A 20657-nucleotide genomic window follows, 5' to 3' on the forward strand; every position below is an offset into this window, starting at 1 on the left:
TAGATAAGGGTATGGGCAATCCTAAAATGCTATGGGAAGGAAGGAAAACAGGTCCGCGACGTAGGAAGTGGTGAAGGAAGTAGTCAAGGCGAGTAGTCCGGAGTGTGGGAATTGTTTATGATGATTAGATTAAAGTATTTGCAATCCTAAAATGCTATGGAAAGGGAGGGAAACAGGTCCGCGACGTAGGAAGTGGTGAAGGAAGTAGTCAAGGCGAGTAGTCCGGAGTGTGGGAACTGTTTATGACGATTAGATTAAGGTATTTGCAATCTTTAAATGCAATGGGAATGGAGGGAAACAGGTCCATGACGTAGGAAATGGTGGTGAAGGCGAGCCGTGTGGAGTTTGGGAATGGATTTATGCATCTCCAATACTAAGGTGCTTTCAGAGTGAACTAATGATTTTCCCCGAGCAAAGCTCGGTCCCCAGGTACTTTAGTGATAAATTGCAACATACCGCAATATGTCTAAAACTAAAAATATACAAACATAATGTTTTTGGTTGCATTTACCGTATTGTAAGTAAGATGAATGTGGAAATATAGATGAACTTTAAATATTTCCTTTGTTAATTTGATAATCTACACTATTATATAACAATCTCATGGTGTCTGTATATATGTGTATTATTCAACATAGTAAAAACTAATAGACAGACTGTGCTTAAATTTTACAAAATAAAGCTACTATACCAAGAATGGTTATACAGTAGGACTAACTTATTGCCACTTCAATATTTGTAGAGACTTTGGGATTTGTAGAGACTAACATCTAACAATTCGTTCAAATAAAATTAATTTTAAATTTTTAATAGGAATATTATGTTTTAGTCTACCTGAAGAAACCATAAGTTAGCGACAACAAAATTTGAAGTTTTCATTTTGAAGGCATACTGACTAAATAATTTATTTTCTTTGAATAATTACTAAGAAAAACGTTTGCCATTTTGTAAACGATTTCAGAAGCTAGGCCTCCATATGGCCATCACATCAACATTCAGACTGGATTCGGAGACTATGATGCTTTTATTGTTAGATGGTGCAGTAGGTTACATATTTTTTTACTAGTAGGCCTACTTAACAGAAACACCGGCTTATTTCTTTAAAGTGGCATTTATTTAAGTTATTTTAATCACTTAACAACAGCATTTATCAATAAGATAGACAAATAAATAAGGAAAAAGTACGGTATTACTACCTAAAACTTGCTTCTCGCGTCTATATTTACACGAATCATTGTCTTATTCTTACATTTTTTTACAAATTTAATCTAAGCTCATATTCGTGAAAAATGTTTCACACAAAAACGAGAATATTTTTAAGATGTCTAATTTGATCGAAGAATATCAGAAAGCAATTGTTGCTTACGCGGTGGATCAAGTAGAATCTTAGAACACTGTATGTATTATTCATTTTTAATTGAGCTATCGTAATTAATCTTGCATCCAGGCACATCACATCTATCTGGCATGCTGTAGTAAGAAGTTTAACGTCATTACTAATGATTAAAGGTAGTAGAAACGCGATTATGTACGTAGAGTACGCGACTCCTCCATTCACTGTAATGGTAAAACGACCAAACGCCAAGACACTGATGCGATGTTGCCGCTTTTCACTCGCCGTGGCCTTGTATTAGAGGTGGCTGTGGATATAGCCTACAAACAGCTGTTATTTAGATGCAGCAAAAGCTGTTATTTTCTTCAGCAAAACCAGCTGAAAAGCTGGCTTTGGTGTTAGAAAATGTATTTTTCCCCTACGAATAGAAAGATCTCTTTAGCTCCACATTGCATATATTGAAATCAGCCGTATTTTCTGGTACAACAAAAACATTTACTATGTTGATATAAAAATTATTATAAACTATTAATCAATCACAAAAAGTAATTACCTTCAACGTATCTTAACAGGAGCCTCTCCTACGATGAGGGACACAGGACGGGGTCTACGAGCAGAGCAGTGGGCGAGATTCTGTGGCCGTTACGTGACGGCTGACGTGATAGAGAAACTATCCCGCCACCGCCTGCTAGAGCGCACCACCGCCTACGGTCGCTGGGGCAGCGAGCCAGAGCTGGGACCTCACATGGTACACGGTCGTCTGCAACCTCCAGCAATAACTGCCCTAGCACAGACACACCAAGGGAGCATCAAGTCTCGTCTCAAAAAAGCATTCCGCACCTCTTCTTCACCCAGTAACTCCTTCTCGCTTGTCACACAACTGACGACGGCAGCACTGTGCGCTTCCACTCCTGTCCTCCCTGACCCCAATAGGGTTCCGCCCGTGGTAAAGTCACTGATTCGCCCATTGGCTGTTCCCAAGGTACAGGTGATTCCCGATGACTCCCCAATCACTTCAAAGCCTTTGTGACACAAGCAGAGGAAAAGACACGATTTTCCACCTCTTCCAAATCGTCATTGCCTTGTTTGAATTAGTGATTAGATTGTCTACTTGAATAATTATGTACAATTCAATTCAACTTAATAGTACGTTACTCGGTGAGGTTGGTAAGTTATCAATTCCCTATTTTGAAAATTACCATACAGAGATGATTTATAAATTTGCTTGTAAGACGAAGGGCTGTAAGTACATATGATAAGCGTACTTCATCTAATTCATCTACTACTACTAAGAAGTATGTATTTCTGTCATAATTTCTTAAACCTCAAATGTTGATCAAAATGTAAAATGCATGTAATCCAACGAGCAGCAGGAAAACTCCTGATTTATAGCTTGTGCGATCTTTATAATTCATACCTATAATTACATTCAAACAAAAAAAATAATAAAAATAAATCCATAAATCTTTTAAAGTCTGAAATTAGTTATCTACTGAACTAAACGTACTGATAAGTATTGATTTCTTCTCTATATCAAATAGTGTGACTCTTGTGATCGTATTGTTACAATATTTTCCTAAATATAGCACATATACTAGTAATAATATATGATGATATAAATGTGTATATACTTAAGCATCAATTACCTTCATTTTTAATATTTCTATATTAATAAGTATGTTATTGACATTTTTATAAAATAAATATTATTTTCAATATTTTGCTGTTTGTTTTATTATTTTTGTCCATCTTCAACAATTTTTGTGGTACACAAAAAAACAAAGTTGGTAATGTCCACAAAAACTGGATACAGACTTCTATTAACAACCATAAAGAAGTAAGATATATAGAGAAATCATGCTTACAGAACAACTGTGCGCTTTTAGCACAGGAATAGCGGGGCGAGACTAGTACCGAGACAGCAAGAGCCTGAACGGCTATTGTTTACAGCAGCAGTTGAACCGCACAGGCTCTTCCTACAGCGTCAGGGCTATAATAGTACGTGATGGCAAGAGGGGATAGGAGAGCATAAGGGGACGACCAATAGAATTTGAACTAGACACAAGCGACTGGTGCTAGACACGACTTAAGGGTACCATTGAATGTTTCCTCTGTATCTTGCTTCTCCGTGCAACAACCACTTTGATGTGTATGTGATGGCGAGAGAGGAGAGGAGAGCAGAAGGTGACGACCAATAGAATTTGAACTAGACACACGCGACTGGTGCTAGACACGACTTAAGGGTACCATTGAATGTTTCCTCTGTATCTTGCTTCTCCGTGCAACAACCACTTTGATGGGGGTACCAAAGAACAATGTTTGATGGAGATGCCTTATGATTGGCAAGGTGAAATACTTTTGAAAATGGGATTAGCCATTTTTATGTAATGATAGGTTTTCAATCGAATACCTTTTAGTTATCAGATCAAACCTTTTTATAGGGTTTATTTTAAACTATTACAATTAAAAAGTCCTGAATGAATAATATTGGTTCAGTGCGGTTATTTTAGTTAAAACAAAGCACTCTATATTTACCAGAATAAACCTTAACTTTTTCGGTACTTTCCTGTTAAAGGGAACATTCATTATTATCGATGATTTTTTCGATATTTTTGTTTACCGATCCATTACATATTGACAACTGATCTTGTTTAGGCTAAAATAGTCTATTATATGCATTAAGAAATGAAACTGTTCTAAGCTAACCTAACATAACCAACCAAACTTGCTGTACTATTTAAAAATTACTTTTGATAACAGAAAAGGCAAGTTAAACATGGAATGTTACACAGCAAGTTTGGTTGGTTATGTTAGGTTATTTTTTAGAACAGTTTAATTTTATTATTGTTTGTTGATACTGAACAATATTTATCGTAGTTGTCAGCTGATATGTTTCAATTTCTTAATATCGATATATCGAGAAAAAATCATCAATAATAATGAATGTTCCCTTTAACAGGAAAGTACCACTTTTTCAACCGATTTATACAGATGACAAATTTACAATCGAGTATGTTAAACATATAGTACAACTAAAGCCAGCTCCAGACATGCCCCATTCGCAAAGCACGAAATATTTGACGTTCGGCGATCTAGTTGTCTTGCAATTCGCCGATTAACAAGAAGACGCCTACACACATGTCTTGTTTTCCGAGCAACTGTTTCTTTTGGGAATAGCAAAAATATTCGTTCACTTTGATGTGTGTAAAAATACTGACAATGAATGGGAAAACACAAGCATGAATATTTGCTGCTTGCCAAATAAACAAACCCCTATCTACACTACTTGCGATTCAAGTCGCTGTTCGGTGCTTGGCGAATGGCACAAATCTGGAGCCGGCTTAAGATATCTGAAATTGTTATCTAGAGATAAAGCAAGACAAAGATGTAAGCATTGTGTAAAGAAAAATGCCTATAGGTAATAAATAATTTATTTCAATGTCACTATTTACATACATACAAACAAACAGAAAGACAAAATTAAGTAACAGGACAATCAACAGTAACTATGTTAACAATATTACTAAATAAATAAAATGTTTTCATTGTTTAATTAAAAAGAAAGAAGATGATATTTTAACAGCTTTCGATTAAAAAAAATATAAAATGTTTGAAGTAAATATTTCATATACATAAACATTCAGATATCTGATACTTAAAGCATGTCTTCTTTTGGTCATCAACTAATCATTTCAAAAGACGTTAAATGTTTGGAAATATATAGATTCAATAATAACAAGTCAGATATAATAACAGAAATTTATAACTCCCACACAAAATAAATAGTTACTACATATTTTAAGTTGAGCCAACAGTGATGCTTCAGTGTAAAGTATATAAAAATGCTATTGTAACCATTTAAATATTCATAGGAACTCCTAAATCTAACACAAAAGTAATCAGTATTGAAAACAATAGTGGTACACACTATATATTCAGTATTATCACAGAGATATAAAATATAATATTAACAATATTTTGGGCAATTGTAGCTGTAATACTGTTGATTATTGTATCGTCAGATACAGTATTTATAGTATTATCAGTCTAACACCTAATTTTTAGTGGCAATGTATAGTGAGCAAGTGTAAAATCAAAAACCTAAATTCATTTTCTAGGTACAGTATTTTAAAAGCGTCTACAGATAAATCATCACATTTCTATTGATACACAAAAAGTAAAAAATTAAAATAAATGTAAATGCTGCCTAGGTTTAAGAATAAACTTTTAAAATAAAACAGTTTATAATCAGGTTAAAGAGGTTTAACAAGGTTAAAAGAAGAATATTAAGTACAATGGTGTTACTAAAGATCGCAGTAATGGTACAAAATTTAAGACAAGACTTAAAAGTTAAGTTCTCGATGCATACAATAAAAATATATTAATTAACAATTTCTTAATTATTCTTTGTGCTTGTTATAGTTACTAGTTTTGGAAAGAAATTGTGAATTGTACTCAAGAGCAAGTTAAGTACAATTAAAAGAGTGATAACCAAATCAATTTGTACAAGATGTAACTATTTTTTAAATTCTAATTAGTATACTTTTAACTAACTATTTATTTAGTGTGAATAGAAACATTTACATTTTATCATGATAACATGTACCAAATTCTGTTTCATAAAGAATATATTATAACTGGAATGTATCTTTGTATTTGGATTTGGAATGTAGGGTTAACAGTAAAATTCTCTTTAAGATATACAGAACAAATGATTTTGCATAGGTTAATACAAAGTCAATTTAAACAAAAACACAAATCTATCTGCTTTGATAGTGATGCATAAGCGGACGGCAAACAGTACATTAAAAGCAAAGCCAAAAACAAAACACAAAATGTCTAAGAGTAAAATTTAACTAAAAAAACCAAATCACAACCTAGATATAAGCATCACATCAAATCCAGTTTGTATTGTCAAAATGTCAATTTCAAATACAGTATTCAATAGTATAAAAATAGATTTAGTTACAAGTGTTTTTAAGTCGTTCACAGTTCAGACTTCTTATTGCGACGCTTGCGTCTCGCCTCACTCTTGGACAGCGTCTCGCAAGCTTGTTGGACTTCGTAAAACTTTTCCTGCGCTGCTTGTTTGTCTGCCGGATCTTTCACTTTGTCTGGATGAAACTTAACCTTCAGCATTCTACAAGTTGTGTTGATTTCCGTCTGGTTGGCGCTGGATGATAAGTTTAGTACCTGGCGGAGAATGAAAGTTGTTTGAGGATAGTATTTTACAGATGGCAAATATGGAAAATAAGGATTCCACAGCCACTTTATTATTATTAATATTAACACTAACACTACAGACTTGGTTTTCAGGATGTGTTACAGGCATCGAATAAAAAGTTAAAGCTGACATTCGACTTTGTTACAGGCAGCTATCATAGGAGCAGTTAACACGTTCAGTGCTGACTACATCAATTGATGTTGTCGCACCACGAGCGCTCCTATCGGCCTACATCAATTGATGTAGTTGCGCAACCCCCACTACATTAGTTCAGTATGAGCTCAGCCATTGCCGGGGAATGTTAAAATCGTAGCTTAGAATGTGAGCTTTATTTTGGTGTCGGTTGGTACTAAAATTTCCTGAAAAATCCTGTCTGACAATGCTTTTGTCCCGGTTTCAGGGATTTTCTCTCTTCAAGCCACATTACAAAGCCACTGACTACTGATCCAGGCAGTGCTTCTACCTTTGGGTGTTTAGGGAACTATGTCCAACCTCGGGGTAACGTAGTACAATCACCGCTGCTCTTTTGTTATTCGTCAGATTGAAATATTTGAATGCCAATTGCGTTTGCTGTTACGGTGCCGCGGGGGCTTCGCCATTGGCGAGTGCCTGTTTGAATGCCTGCCGCACTGAACGTGTTAACTGGAGCAGCTGTCTAGCAAGAATGCGTCAGTAGCACTAGACACCGCAATATATTTCAGATTTTGTTATAAGTTTAAAACTGCAGTGCTTACCCTGAAGACCAAGTTTGTAATGGTAAAAAAATTTTGAAAATGTTTGACAACAAAGATTGTACACTGTTTTGTACTCAAATAGCCCTACTAGATGGTAAACACATACAATTGTATTCAATCCACAAGAATGTCTGTTTTAAATCATGCTCAAGTGTGAACATCTTGATCCCAGCGCTCCTGTTATATTGATGGTAGACAATATTTATTTGGTCATAGATATACATAAAATAGATCTCGCCAATAATTTCAAAGATAAGAATATGACAGTGAATTAATTCAAATAATATTGGTTAGAGTAAAAACCTGTTATCCTGAAAGCAATCTTGTTTGTTGAAAGACAACGGTTTACAAATTTGAGCGACAATCAAAAATATCACATAAATTTCGCAAATATTCCAGATCTTTCCAGGTTAAATATACATTGTATTTATTCAACAAATAATCGAGATTTGAACCTTTGGTATACGGTGCTGTCTCATTGCCAAGTCAAAAAATCTTGATAATATCATCTGCTCGGCGATTGATGTATTGAAATATTGCGAGCATCTATTGGTTTACCACACTTACAATACTGATAAACGTTAAGTTCTTGCAAAGTTGTTTTTAACATTATTAAAACAGGCTTAGGCTTGAAAGTGTTTAACTCCCTGAAGGGATAATCAGAATTCGAACCTTCAACATACAGTGTTATTTCCTGCACAAAGAGACAAAGTCTTAGCTCGCTCAGCGATTGATCAGATCCATCAGTCCACTACAATGTACTCGTAAACCCAACACCCTGGCAGTAGTTTTGTGCATTAAAACCGATTTTACCTGGAATGCGTTGGTTTCCCCGTACGGATCGCCCAAGTCTATGATGAGGTTCCATGTGGCCATCCAACCATTGTGTTTGGCAAACTGCCATGTGTTGTACAAGGAAGTCTTGAAATCTGCCCACCACGGTGAGCGGAAAAAGTGGTAAATGGCTTCTCGCACTGGAACCTTCAACAGAAAAAACTTTGTATTGTGGGTGTTCATTGTTCAATTCTATCATAGCATTTTAAACTTGCTGTGGATATAGAGCTAGTCAAACAATCAAAAGGTTCGCAGTTTAACCCTAAAAAGTCAGTATATGTTTGGTGAGGGGGAAATATTTATTATATTTTCTTTAGAAAGTGTCGGGGTGCAAATTCCCGCTGAGAGTCCTTCGATATTAAATTGACTGTTTTGCCAATGGTAGAAATAAATGTGAAGGACCAGCCTAATTATTCTAGCCAGAAAATAATAGGCGGTTTGGCTTATGGACAATGTACTGTAATGGTATTAGTGTTATTAGGTGTTATTATAATGTTATAAGGTTATTAGGCTTGGGGAGCGAGCTGGCGTAGTGGTTAGAGCGCGGGACTTCAGTCCCTGAGGTCCCGGGTTCGATCCCCGCCAAGTCACCAATGGATTTTATCTAAGTGATAATGCCGCAACCCCTAGGTCTAGTCTGAAGTAATGTGAAAAACAATCCCAGGCTCGTGCCTAGCGTCCTCCTAAAAAAAAAAAAAAAAAAAAAAAATGTTATTAGGTCTGCAGTAATTAAAATATTTGAAATAGCTGTCCTATTCCTAGCTTCTAATGACACGTGAGGGAGGGGGGATTTGCTATTGTGTTTTGCAATTACCTGGGTACCCAGATTCCTAGCCCTCAGTAGGATTGGATACTCCTGCTCACATCAGAAGTTAGCCTTTCAAGACATGTCCCCATAGAAAATCAGGCACAGATTTTTACGGCTTAGGGAACTATATCGCTCACTTTAGAGAACTAATCTAGACGGTATGTCTAGTGACAAGACAACACAATTTTACCAATTGCTTGGAGACGGCAACACCCTAAGGAGAAAAATAAAGAAAATGGTTTTGGCAATAAGCCTGAGAAAGAGACACGGACCGACACGAACACCTCCCGCAGCTTGCCGTCTTCGACTCATCTGGAGAAGAAACAAGATAAGGGGTTGGGGGATCAGCTGTTTGGTGATAACAAGGATATAGATAGCCTTGCAGGATTGAGAGCGTGTTGGCGATACATTTAAAACTTAATGGTACTTTTTATTTATTGAGACTCACTTTACAACACAAATCCCAATTAAAGAGGTGTATTTAATTAGATTAAAAATATTGAAGATGCATCAGCTATTACATTTGTTTTTATTTATAGTTTGTTTGTTTACTTTTTTACTGGGTTAATCTTTTACTTCTCATTATAGATGTTTGCATTAGGATAAAGCTATTTTTTATCCTACCACACAATTTATGCAAATACACACGAGACTTAAATTAAAATAAGCAATTATAATGATTGAGATTGTCCTGTATAATCCATAGTGTACTGTTTTAGTGTAGATTTTGAGACCATTATGATACCATTAGCCTAAGTATTCTTGCACTGTTGAACAACTAGTTCGAATTCAACTTAAAATATACACTCAGATGGGCATCGCTGTATCAAAGAACTGATCGAGTGAATGGTTCAACCCTGACACCTGAGAAAAATCAGTAGCTCTTTGATGGTTTGAAACTAGGTCCAGCTGTGCTTGGTCATTAGACTTCAATCATTCTGGCAAAAAAAAAAAAAAAAAAAAAAACTGCTGATATTAGTCAGTAACAAAGCTACACAGATCACACTTGCTTCTGCATGCAGAATGCATAGAGCTAGCAAAGAATCTACCCATTTGATCAAAACTTGAATCTTTAACTTAATTTCAATCAATGAAATAAAACTGATTAGTAAACAATCAAATACTTCACATACCTCTTCTCCATCAGAGTCATGAAGTTTGGCATTGAAGTAGAAGTAGCTTCCCCACAGAGAGAAGTATATCAGACCGCAGATCAGCAGAATAGTCAATCGTCTGAGCAGATCAAGATAAACATGAGTTTTTATTCAACAAGGAATTGAAGCTAACCTAACATAACCAACCAAACTTGCTGTACTATTTAAAAATTACTTTTGATAACAGAAAAGGCAAGTTAAACATGGAATGTTACACAGCAAGTTTGGTTGGTTATGTTAGGTTATTTTTTAGAACAGTTTAATTTTATTATTGTTTGTTGATACTGAACAATATTTATCGTAGTTGTCAGCTGATATGTTTCAATTTCTTAATATCGATATATCGAGAAAAAATCATCAATAATAATGAATGTTCCCTTTAACAGGAAAGTACCACTTTTTCAACCGATTTATACAGATGACAAATTTACAATCGAGTATGTTAAACATATAGTACAACTAAAGCCAGCTCCAGACATGCCCCATTCGCAAAGCACGAAATATTTGACGTTCGGCGATCTAGTTGTCTTGCAATTCGCCGATTAACAAGAAGACGCCTACACACATGTCTTGTTTTCCGAGCAACTGTTTCTTTTGGGAATAGCAAAAATATTCGTTCACTTTGATGTGTGTAAAAATACTGACAATGAATGGGAAAACACAAGCATGAATATTTGCTGCTTGCCAAATAAACAAACCCCTATCTACACTACTTGCGATTCAAGTCGCTGTTCGGTGCTTGGCGAATGGCACAAATCTGGAGCCGGCTTAAGATATCTGAAATTGTTATCTAGAGATAAAGCAAGACAAAGATGTAAGCATTGTGTAAAGAAAAATGCCTATAGGTAATAAATAATTTATTTCAATGTCACTATTTACATACATACAAACAAACAGAAAGACAAAATTAAGTAACAGGACAATCAACAGTAACTATGTTAACAATATTACTAAATAAATAAAATGTTTTCATTGTTTAATTAAAAAGAAAGAAGATGATATTTTAACAGCTTTCGATTAAAAAAAATATAAAATGTTTGAAGTAAATATTTCATATACATAAACATTCAGATATCTGATACTTAAAGCATGTCTTCTTTTGGTCATCAACTAATCATTTCAAAAGACGTTAAATGTTTGGAAATATATAGATTCAATAATAACAAGTCAGATATAATAACAGAAATTTATAACTCCCACACAAAATAAATAGTTACTACATATTTTAAGTTGAGCCAACAGTGATGCTTCAGTGTAAAGTATATAAAAATGCTATTGTAACCATTTAAATATTCATAGGAACTCCTAAATCTAACACAAAAGTAATCAGTATTGAAAACAATAGTGGTACACACTATATATTCAGTATTATCACAGAGATATAAAATATAATATTAACAATATTTTGGGCAATTGTAGCTGTAATACTGTTGATTATTGTATCGTCAGATACAGTATTTATAGTATTATCAGTCTAACACCTAATTTTTAGTGGCAATGTATAGTGAGCAAGTGTAAAATCAAAAACCTAAATTCATTTTCTAGGTACAGTATTTTAAAAGCGTCTACAGATAAATCATCACATTTCTATTGATACACAAAAAGTAAAAAATTAAAATAAATGTAAATGCTGCCTAGGTTTAAGAATAAACTTTTAAAATAAAACAGTTTATAATCAGGTTAAAGAGGTTTAACAAGGTTAAAAGAAGAATATTAAGTACAATGGTGTTACTAAAGATCGCAGTAATGGTACAAAATTTAAGACAAGACTTAAAAGTTAAGTTCTCGATGCATACAATAAAAATATATTAATTAACAATTTCTTAATTATTCTTTGTGCTTGTTATAGTTACTAGTTTTGGAAAGAAATTGTGAATTGTACTCAAGAGCAAGTTAAGTACAATTAAAAGAGTGATAACCAAATCAATTTGTACAAGATGTAACTATTTTTTAAATTCTAATTAGTATACTTTTAACTAACTATTTATTTAGTGTGAATAGAAACATTTACATTTTATCATGATAACATGTACCAAATTCTGTTTCATAAAGAATATATTATAACTGGAATGTATCTTTGTATTTGGATTTGGAATGTAGGGTTAACAGTAAAATTCTCTTTAAGATATACAGAACAAATGATTTTGCATAGGTTAATACAAAGTCAATTTAAACAAAAACACAAATCTATCTGCTTTGATAGTGATGCATAAGCGGACGGCAAACAGTACATTAAAAGCAAAGCCAAAAACAAAACACAAAATGTCTAAGAGTAAAATTTAACTAAAAAAACCAAATCACAACCTAGATATAAGCATCACATCAAATCCAGTTTGTATTGTCAAAATGTCAATTTCAAATACAGTATTCAATAGTATAAAAATAGATTTAGTTACAAGTGTTTTTAAGTCGTTCACAGTTCAGACTTCTTATTGCGACGCTTGCGTCTCGCCTCACTCTTGGACAGCGTCTCGCAAGCTTGTTGGACTTCGTAAAACTTTTCCTGCGCTGCTTGTTTGTCTGCCGGATCTTTCACTTTGTCTGGATGAAACTTAACCTTCAGCATTCTACAAGTTGTGTTGATTTCCGTCTGGTTGGCGCTGGATGATAAGTTTAGTACCTGGCGGAGAATGAAAGTTGTTTGAGGATAGTATTTTACAGATGGCAAATATGGAAAATAAGGATTCCACAGCCACTTTATTATTATTAATATTAACACTAACACTACAGACTTGGTTTTCAGGATGTGTTACAGGCATCGAATAAAAAGTTAAAGCTGACATTCGACTTTGTTACAGGCAGCTATCATAGGAGCAGTTAACACGTTCAGTGCTGACTACATCAATTGATGTTGTCGCACCACGAGCGCTCCTATCGGCCTACATCAATTGATGTAGTTGCGCAACCCCCACTACATTAGTTCAGTATGAGCTCAGCCATTGCCGGGGAATGTTAAAATCGTAGCTTAGAATGTGAGCTTTATTTTGGTGTCGGTTGGTACTAAAATTTCCTGAAAAATCCTGTCTGACAATGCTTTTGTCCCGGTTTCAGGGATTTTCTCTCTTCAAGCCACATTACAAAGCCACTGACTACTGATCCAGGCAGTGCTTCTACCTTTGGGTGTTTAGGGAACTATGTCCAACCTCGGGGTAACGTAGTACAATCACCGCTGCTCTTTTGTTATTCGTCAGATTGAAATATTTGAATGCCAATTGCGTTTGCTGTTACGGTGCCGCGGGGGCTTCGCCATTGGCGAGTGCCTGTTTGAATGCCTGCCGCACTGAACGTGTTAACTGGAGCAGCTGTCTAGCAAGAATGCGTCAGTAGCACTAGACACCGCAATATATTTCAGATTTTGTTATAAGTTTAAAACTGCAGTGCTTACCCTGAAGACCAAGTTTGTAATGGTAAAAAAATTTTGAAAATGTTTGACAACAAAGATTGTACACTGTTTTGTACTCAAATAGCCCTACTAGATGGTAAACACATACAATTGTATTCAATCCACAAGAATGTCTGTTTTAAATCATGCTCAAGTGTGAACATCTTGATCCCAGCGCTCCTGTTATATTGATGGTAGACAATATTTATTTGGTCATAGATATACATAAAATAGATCTCGCCAATAATTTCAAAGATAAGAATATGACAGTGAATTAATTCAAATAATATTGGTTAGAGTAAAAACCTGTTATCCTGAAAGCAATCTTGTTTGTTGAAAGACAACGGTTTACAAATTTGAGCGACAATCAAAAATATCACATAAATTTCGCAAATATTCCAGATCTTTCCAGGTTAAATATACATTGTATTTATTCAACAAATAATCGAGATTTGAACCTTTGGTATACGGTGCTGTCTCATTGCCAAGTCAAAAAATCTTGATAATATCATCTGCTCGGCGATTGATGTATTGAAATATTGCGAGCATCTATTGGTTTACCACACTTACAATACTGATAAACGTTAAGTTCTTGCAAAGTTGTTTTTAACATTATTAAAACAGGCTTAGGCTTGAAAGTGTTTAACTCCCTGAAGGGATAATCAGAATTCGAACCTTCAACATACAGTGTTATTTCCTGCACAAAGAGACAAAGTCTTAGCTCGCTCAGCGATTGATCAGATCCATCAGTCCACTACAATGTACTCGTAAACCCAACACCCTGGCAGTAGTTTTGTGCATTAAAACCGATTTTACCTGGAATGCGTTGGTTTCCCCGTACGGATCGCCCAAGTCTATGATGAGGTTCCATGTGGCCATCCAACCATTGTGTTTGGCAAACTGCCATGTGTTGTACAAGGAAGTCTTGAAATCTGCCCACCACGGTGAGCGGAAAAAGTGGTAAATGGCTTCTCGCACTGGAACCTTCAACAGAAAAAACTTTGTATTGTGGGTGTTCATTGTTCAATTCTATCATAGCATTTTAAACTTGCTGTGGATATAGAGCTAGTCAAACAATCAAAAGGTTCGCAGTTTAACCCTAAAAAGTCAGTATATGTTTGGTGAGGGGGAAATATTTATTATATTTTCTTTAGAAAGTGTCGGGGTGCAAATTCCCGCTGAGAGTCCTTCGATATTAAATTGACTGTTTTGCCAATGGTAGAAATAAATGTGAAGGACCAGCCTAATTATTCTAGCCAGAAAATAATAGGCGGTTTGGCTTATGGACAATGTACTGTAATGGTATTAGTGTTATTAGGTGTTATTATAATGTTATAAGGTTATTAGGCTTGGGGAGCGAGCTGGCGTAGTGGTTAGAGCGCGGGACTTCAGTCCCTGAGGTCCCGGGTTCGATCCCCGCCAAGTCACCAATGGATTTTATCTAAGTGATAATGCCGCAACCCCTAGGTCTAGTCTGAAGTAATGTGAAAAACAATCCCAGGCTCGTGCCTAGCGTCCTCCTAAAAAAAAAAAAAAAAAAAAAAAATGTTATTAGGTCTGCAGTAATTAAAATATTTGAAATAGCTGTCCTATTCCTAGCTTCTAATGACACGTGAGGGAGGGGGGATTTGCTATTGTGTTTTGCAATTACCTGGGTACCCAGATTCCTAGCCCTCAGTAGGATTGGATACTCCTGCTCACATCAGAAGTTAGCCTTTCAAGACATGTCCCCATAGAAAATCAGGCACAGATTTTTACGGCTTAGGGAACTATATCGCTCACTTTAGAGAACTAATCTAGACGGTATGTCTAGTGACAAGACAACACAATTTTACCAATTGCTTGGAGACGGCAACACCCTAAGGAGAAAAATAAAGAAAATGGTTTTGGCAATAAGCCTGAGAAAGAGACACGGACCGACACGAACACCTCCCGCAGCTTGCCGTCTTCGACTCATCTGGAGAAGAAACAAGATAAGGGGTTGGGGGATCAGCTGTTTGGTGATAACAAGGATATAGATAGCCTTGCAGGATTGAGAGCGTGTTGGCGATACATTTAAAACTTAATGGTACTTTTTATTTATTGAGACTCACTTTACAACACAAATCCCAATTAAAGAGGTGTATTTAATTAGATTAAAAATATTGAAGATGCATCAGCTATTACATTTGTTTTTATTTATAGTTTGTTTGTTTACTTTTTTACTGGGTTAATCTTTTACTTCTCATTATAGATGTTTGCATTAGGATAAAGCTATTTTTTATCCTACCACACAATTTATGCAAATACACACGAGACTTAAATTAAAATAAGCAATTATAATGATTGAGATTGCCCTGTATAATCCATAGTGTACTGTTTTAGTGTAGATTTTGAGACCATTACGATACCATTAGCCTGAGTATTCTTGCACTGTTGAACAACTAGTTCATATTCAACTTAAAATATACACTCAGATGGGTATCGCTGTATCAAAGAACTGATCGAGTGAATGGTTCAACCCTGACACGAGAAAAATCAGTAGCTCTTTGATGGTTTGAAACTGGGTCCAGCTGTGCTTGGTCATTAGACTTCAATCATTCTGGCAAAAAAAAACTGCTGATATCAGTCAGTAACAAAGCTCTGCATGCAGAATGCATAGAGCTAGCAAAGAATCCACCCATTTGATCAAAACTTGAATCGTTAACTTTAATTTTAATTTAAGAAATAAAACTGATTAATAAACAATCAAATACTTCACATACCTCTTCTCCATCAGAGTCATGAAGTTTGGCATTGAAGTAGAAGTAGCTTCCCCACAGAGAGAAGTATATCAGCCCGCAGATCAGCAGAATGGTCAATCGTCTGAGCAGATCAAGATAAACATGAGTTTTTATTCAATAATGGTTTAATTTCCACAACAAAATTGATAACCTTATTTTTATCAGGCTATTTTGTTTTTATTCAATCAGAATTTAAAAGCAAGAATCAATTAACTCAAGCCGTCCTGATTAGAAAGGAGGCAGGGAGTGAACCGTTGGTACTAGGTACTACATATTATTAGTTTTTGTCCTGGTTGACAAATTTGACATCTCATACTTGGTGATAAAAGGCCTATGAACGGGAACCTAGTACCTACTGGGTATCCCCGGACTCTCTACTGACTTTTAAGGTATGATCCATGCAAAACCATAAAATGGATCATGCATTAACACGTTGACTGCGCGTGCCGACTATACAGGCGCTCCCCAGTGGCGCGCAACCGAATCAGCGAACGCAATTGGCATTCAAATATTTCAGTCTGACGAATCACAAAAGAGTATTGGTGACTGTGCTGCGTTACCCCGCAAGTGGATGTAGTTCACTGAAACACCCAAAGGTAGCAGCACTGCACGGATCCGTATCCAGTGCCTTTGTAATGTGGGTTGAAAAGAAAAAAATCCCTGAAACCGGGACAAAAGCATTGCCAGACAGGATTTTACGGGAAATTTTAGTACCAACCTACACCAAAGTAAAGCTCGCATTCTAAGCTGGCAGGCTGGCAACGATTATAACGTCTCCGTCTGAGGCTAAGCTCACACTGACTCAATATATTTCTGTTGGTCTGGTGCCGACTCTTGTCGGCGCGCGCCACCTGGGAGCACTGGCGACGCCGAATAAAGTCGGCATGCGCAGTCAACGTGTTAAAAAACAAATGACTGTCAAGTTTTGGAAATTTGTAATATGATATTTTGGTTTGTGTATGGTCCAGAAATCATGCCCTAAAAGGTCGGTAGAGGGTTTAGGGACACCCTATATAATGGTAACAACTGATATCTGTTTTTACACCTGCAATATAAATGTAAAAAAAAAACATTACCAAATCTAAATTACAGTACATAATTTCTGCTGGAAAAAAGCAAGAAAATTAATTTTTAAATAGGGCAAAATTAGATTTAAAATAACCAGCAATTTAATTTTATGCATCAAAAACTCGTCCAATGATTAAAACACATGACTGAAACCAAAATGGCTGAAATGAACAATGGCCAATGGCTGAATGACATGGCTGAATTTATTTTCAATTTTAATGAGATCCGAATATACTGAATTACAACAATTAAAAGGTAGACCTATATTTTAGACATAAGACCAATTTATTTCCTTTGGAACTTACAATACACAAGTCATTGGAAAACGTCAAATTCTAGTACATTATAAAATATACATTAAGATTTATGAATAAAACAATTCCTTCAACATCATATAATAGAAAAGGAAATACATACTTAATGTGACCCAAAACTTACCATGCAAAGAATGAAAAAAAAAACAGCACACTCGGCAAACCATCAATCAAAAAAAGATTGGTACTAGTTGAATTTGTCAACCTTTATGGCTTTCCATAAAGCTACAACAATTGTACCTACTTTGGTAAACTCTTTGGTGCCTTTACTCTTCTTCTCCACTTTTTGGCTTTGACGTCAAACGCGAAGGCTGACATGATGACCATCGTGGTGAACGAGAGATCAGTGTTGTTTTGCCAGTAGAGGGGGTAGAGTGCGTAAGCAGCTGCCAGCGGCCACCACACAGAACCCTCCTCGTTACCAATGTTGCCAACCGCCCACACTCCTGTTACAGAGTTACCAACATTATTCTTCATTAATTTGTTGTTATTTCATGGTGTTTACAGTACTTGCCAAATAAAAATCGGGTTTAAAAAACCCCCAAAAAATTACAGATTTTAGGGACCTTAACAAGTAATTTTCATTAGATTTATTATACTGTACCGGTAAGTACAATCGTCCTTTTCAATATTTATGCTAGTACTTTTTATTTCATGTCCATCCACGCCATATTTATATTTATTTTCGTAAGCGAACAGTCTAAACACTGGTCTTGTTACTACCAAAAGGCAATCTTTTGTTACCTAGTATTTAGCAATTTGATAGCCCAATGACAATTAGTACATAATTGCAGAAACGTGCTCACTACCATCACCAACCCAAACCAGTGAGTGGGTGGGTACCAGCACTCAAACCCTCAACTAAAGAAACACTGATAAGCAGAAATCATCTCAGACTTGATTCACTAGGATGAGAGCACCCAATGAATGACCACCCCCCCCCCCCCCCCCCCCAGTAGATAAACGATAGTTTGGAGTAAAAACATCATATTCAGCTTTTTGTTTTCCGCCTAATTTATCACAAACTGTCTATAAGTAACTGTGGAGCCTGATTGGAATCTGCCTTTCAGTGGTTTAAAAGTTTCAATTATCCTTTTGTAACATTAGTGTTTCAACCAGTTCATTGGAAAAGTGAACAAGTTTTTGAGAGAGGGGGAATTAGTTCCTACAAAAACAAAACTAAGCTTACTTTTATAGACTTACTTACCAAGAGCAATAGCCAATGGAGTAAAGATTTCTAACCACTTCAGACTATAACCAACAACATCATCTTCTGGTATAGACATGCCGATGACAGATCCCCAGAAGTAGCCCATCATTACCATTCCGCAGAATCGAAATGAGGAAAACGGAGGCTGAAAAAGGACGAGGAAAAATTCAGTTACATTACAACATGATATTTTAGCGCTAAAAATTTAACTAGATTCTAGGACTAAAACTGAATTCATGCAGGTCCACAGTTATCTGTGAAGCTAAGTAAGTTAATTGATCAATATTAACTTAGGCTAGATTTGCAGAGGTCATTTTATAGAAAGCAGCTGCAGCTTTAACCATGATTCTAATTAATCGACAAAACTATAGACAACTATTAATATTTACACAGCTACAGTTTTGCAACAACTACAGATAGGTACTATACTGAAACTTAGCCTACCTAGGCCTAGGCTTACACGTTTATCAAGATAGAATATTCTTAAATTTGTTGTAGGCTATTGTTAAGTAAGTTATAGATCCTTGTTTAAAAAAGTATTTCTAGATAACTTACAATATGTCATAAAATATATCAGTAGCAAATGGATTGTATTAATTCTTTTAGGACTAAATAAAATACTACCTATATTTATGCATAAATAAAAACAAAGAGGCAGAAACACAAAGCCATTTCTTCATAAAAATTGCACAGATTTGTCTAAGTTGTTGAGTCGAGCTGACCCACCCTTGTGAAGGGCAATCATTCCCCACTTTAACACTTTTACCGAAACCACAGTCTGACAGGCCCACAGGAATTTTCACAAACGCATGTTGCCAACACTGTTTACTTATCGTATTGGGCAAGAATTTGTTATCTATGGCAGTTTATAATGGTGGATTTGTGGTAGTAGCATTTGTTAACGTGTTTATGTAATAGATAGATATGGTGATGTGAATATTATCACCTGATAATCTTTATTATGTCCTTTAGCGAATTGTCTATTGTCCCAAGATGATTTGTTTTAGTAGAGATAGAAATGTGTAAGTTAGATAGTAAGGTGTAAGGCCTAGCCAAGATTTTTCAGCCTAACTTAGGCCACAAACCATTATTAACTTATGGCTTTCTTGCAGCAGGTATCAAAATACATTTGACGTAAACACTGAAAGCCAGGGACGAGGAGTAGGGCTTATTAAGTCACTCGTCTCCAAAAAGTTATCCTGTTGAGGAAACATTCTCAGCACGCTAGGCTACAACAACTGGCAACCATAGTACCGGTATGTAGAATTTATGTTAAAGCGGCATGCCTCAAAACACTCATAAAAAAATTATCTCACAAATCCTAGGCTTAATAGTTAAATTTTAAAACACACCTACCTTGGGATTCGATTTTAATGAAGAAACAAACTTGTTTACAAATTCTGGTTCTTGATTTGCGGCTGCAACATAAGATGGGATGTAAAAAATGTCTCTCAGCCATCCAAAACCGAAATAACCTCCTAATGTACACCACCAAAGAAAAGCTTGAATATCTCTTCCCAAATAAAAATGATGTAAACCAAAAACACCACCAACTAGCCACAACAAATAGGTTAGAAGCATACTTTTCTTAGCCATCTTAGATACTACAGAAAATATCTAGAAAACAATAAAATGTACTGATTCCTGTTGCTAGGCCGGCCCCTACAGAATGAGGATCAACAGGTAAGTAGGTTAGTGAACCCGCGTAACACTTTCAGATAACGGTACATCCGTCCCCGTCCATAAGTTTGGCTGATACCACCAGCTAGCTGAGGAGGTTGGAATGGAAATTTGACACTTTGCTTGTTTGTTTAGTCCATTCATACGCACTGAG

At 35.7% G+C, this 20657-nt stretch overlaps 2 protein-coding genes across 2 annotated transcripts in view; one reads left to right on the forward strand and one right to left on the reverse strand.

The window, feature by feature from the left end:
* Window positions 1–3013, forward strand: part of LOC128994749 (photoreceptor ankyrin repeat protein-like) — a 104809-nt gene extending 101796 nt beyond the window's left edge. The window contains exon 9 of the mRNA XM_054419506.1: window positions 1906–3013. Coding sequence (XP_054275481.1) covers window positions 1906–2363 — 458 coding nt within the window. The 3' untranslated portion in view covers window positions 2364–3013. The remainder of the gene's footprint in view (window positions 1–1905) is intronic.
* A 2711-nt stretch (window positions 3014–5724) lies between these two features.
* Window positions 5725–20595, reverse strand: LOC128995717 (dnaJ homolog subfamily C member 22). Its single transcript, XM_054420734.1, has 10 exons — window positions 20180–20595; window positions 18821–18968; window positions 17858–18059; window positions 16214–16313; window positions 14286–14453; window positions 12503–12707; window positions 10801–10864; window positions 10067–10166; window positions 8105–8272; window positions 5725–6526 (listed from the first exon to the last, which is right to left on the reverse strand). Exons 1-10 carry the CDS (start codon window positions 20417–20419, stop codon window positions 6320–6322), a joined length of 1602 nt encoding a protein of 533 aa, XP_054276709.1. The 5' UTR covers window positions 20420–20595; the 3' UTR covers window positions 5725–6319.
* Between the last annotated feature and the right edge of the window lie 62 nt (window positions 20596–20657).

The sequence above is a fragment of the Macrosteles quadrilineatus genome, unplaced genomic scaffold (assembly GCF_028750875.1).
Source record: "Macrosteles quadrilineatus isolate MER2022 unplaced genomic scaffold, UCM_ALF_1.0 Scaffold_5__1_contigs__length_97177068, whole genome shotgun sequence".
Taxonomy (NCBI): Eukaryota; Metazoa; Arthropoda; class Insecta; order Hemiptera; family Cicadellidae; genus Macrosteles; species Macrosteles quadrilineatus.

Excerpts from the sequence above, each read along its gene's own strand:
- LOC128995717 (XM_054420734.1), bottom strand. The coding sequence starts at position 20,419 with ATGGCTAAGAAAAGTATGCTTCTAACCTATTTGTTGTGGCTAGTTGGT. Across the intron at positions 10,167-10,800 it reads AACAGCGACTTGAATCGCAA|ACGATTGACTATTCTGCTGA; the intron begins GTAGTGTAGATA and ends TGATCTGCTCAG. Across the intron at positions 8,273-10,066 it reads ATGACTCTGATGGAGAAGAG|GTTCCAGTGCGAGAAGCCAT; the intron begins GTATGTGAAGTA and ends TTTCTGTTGAAG.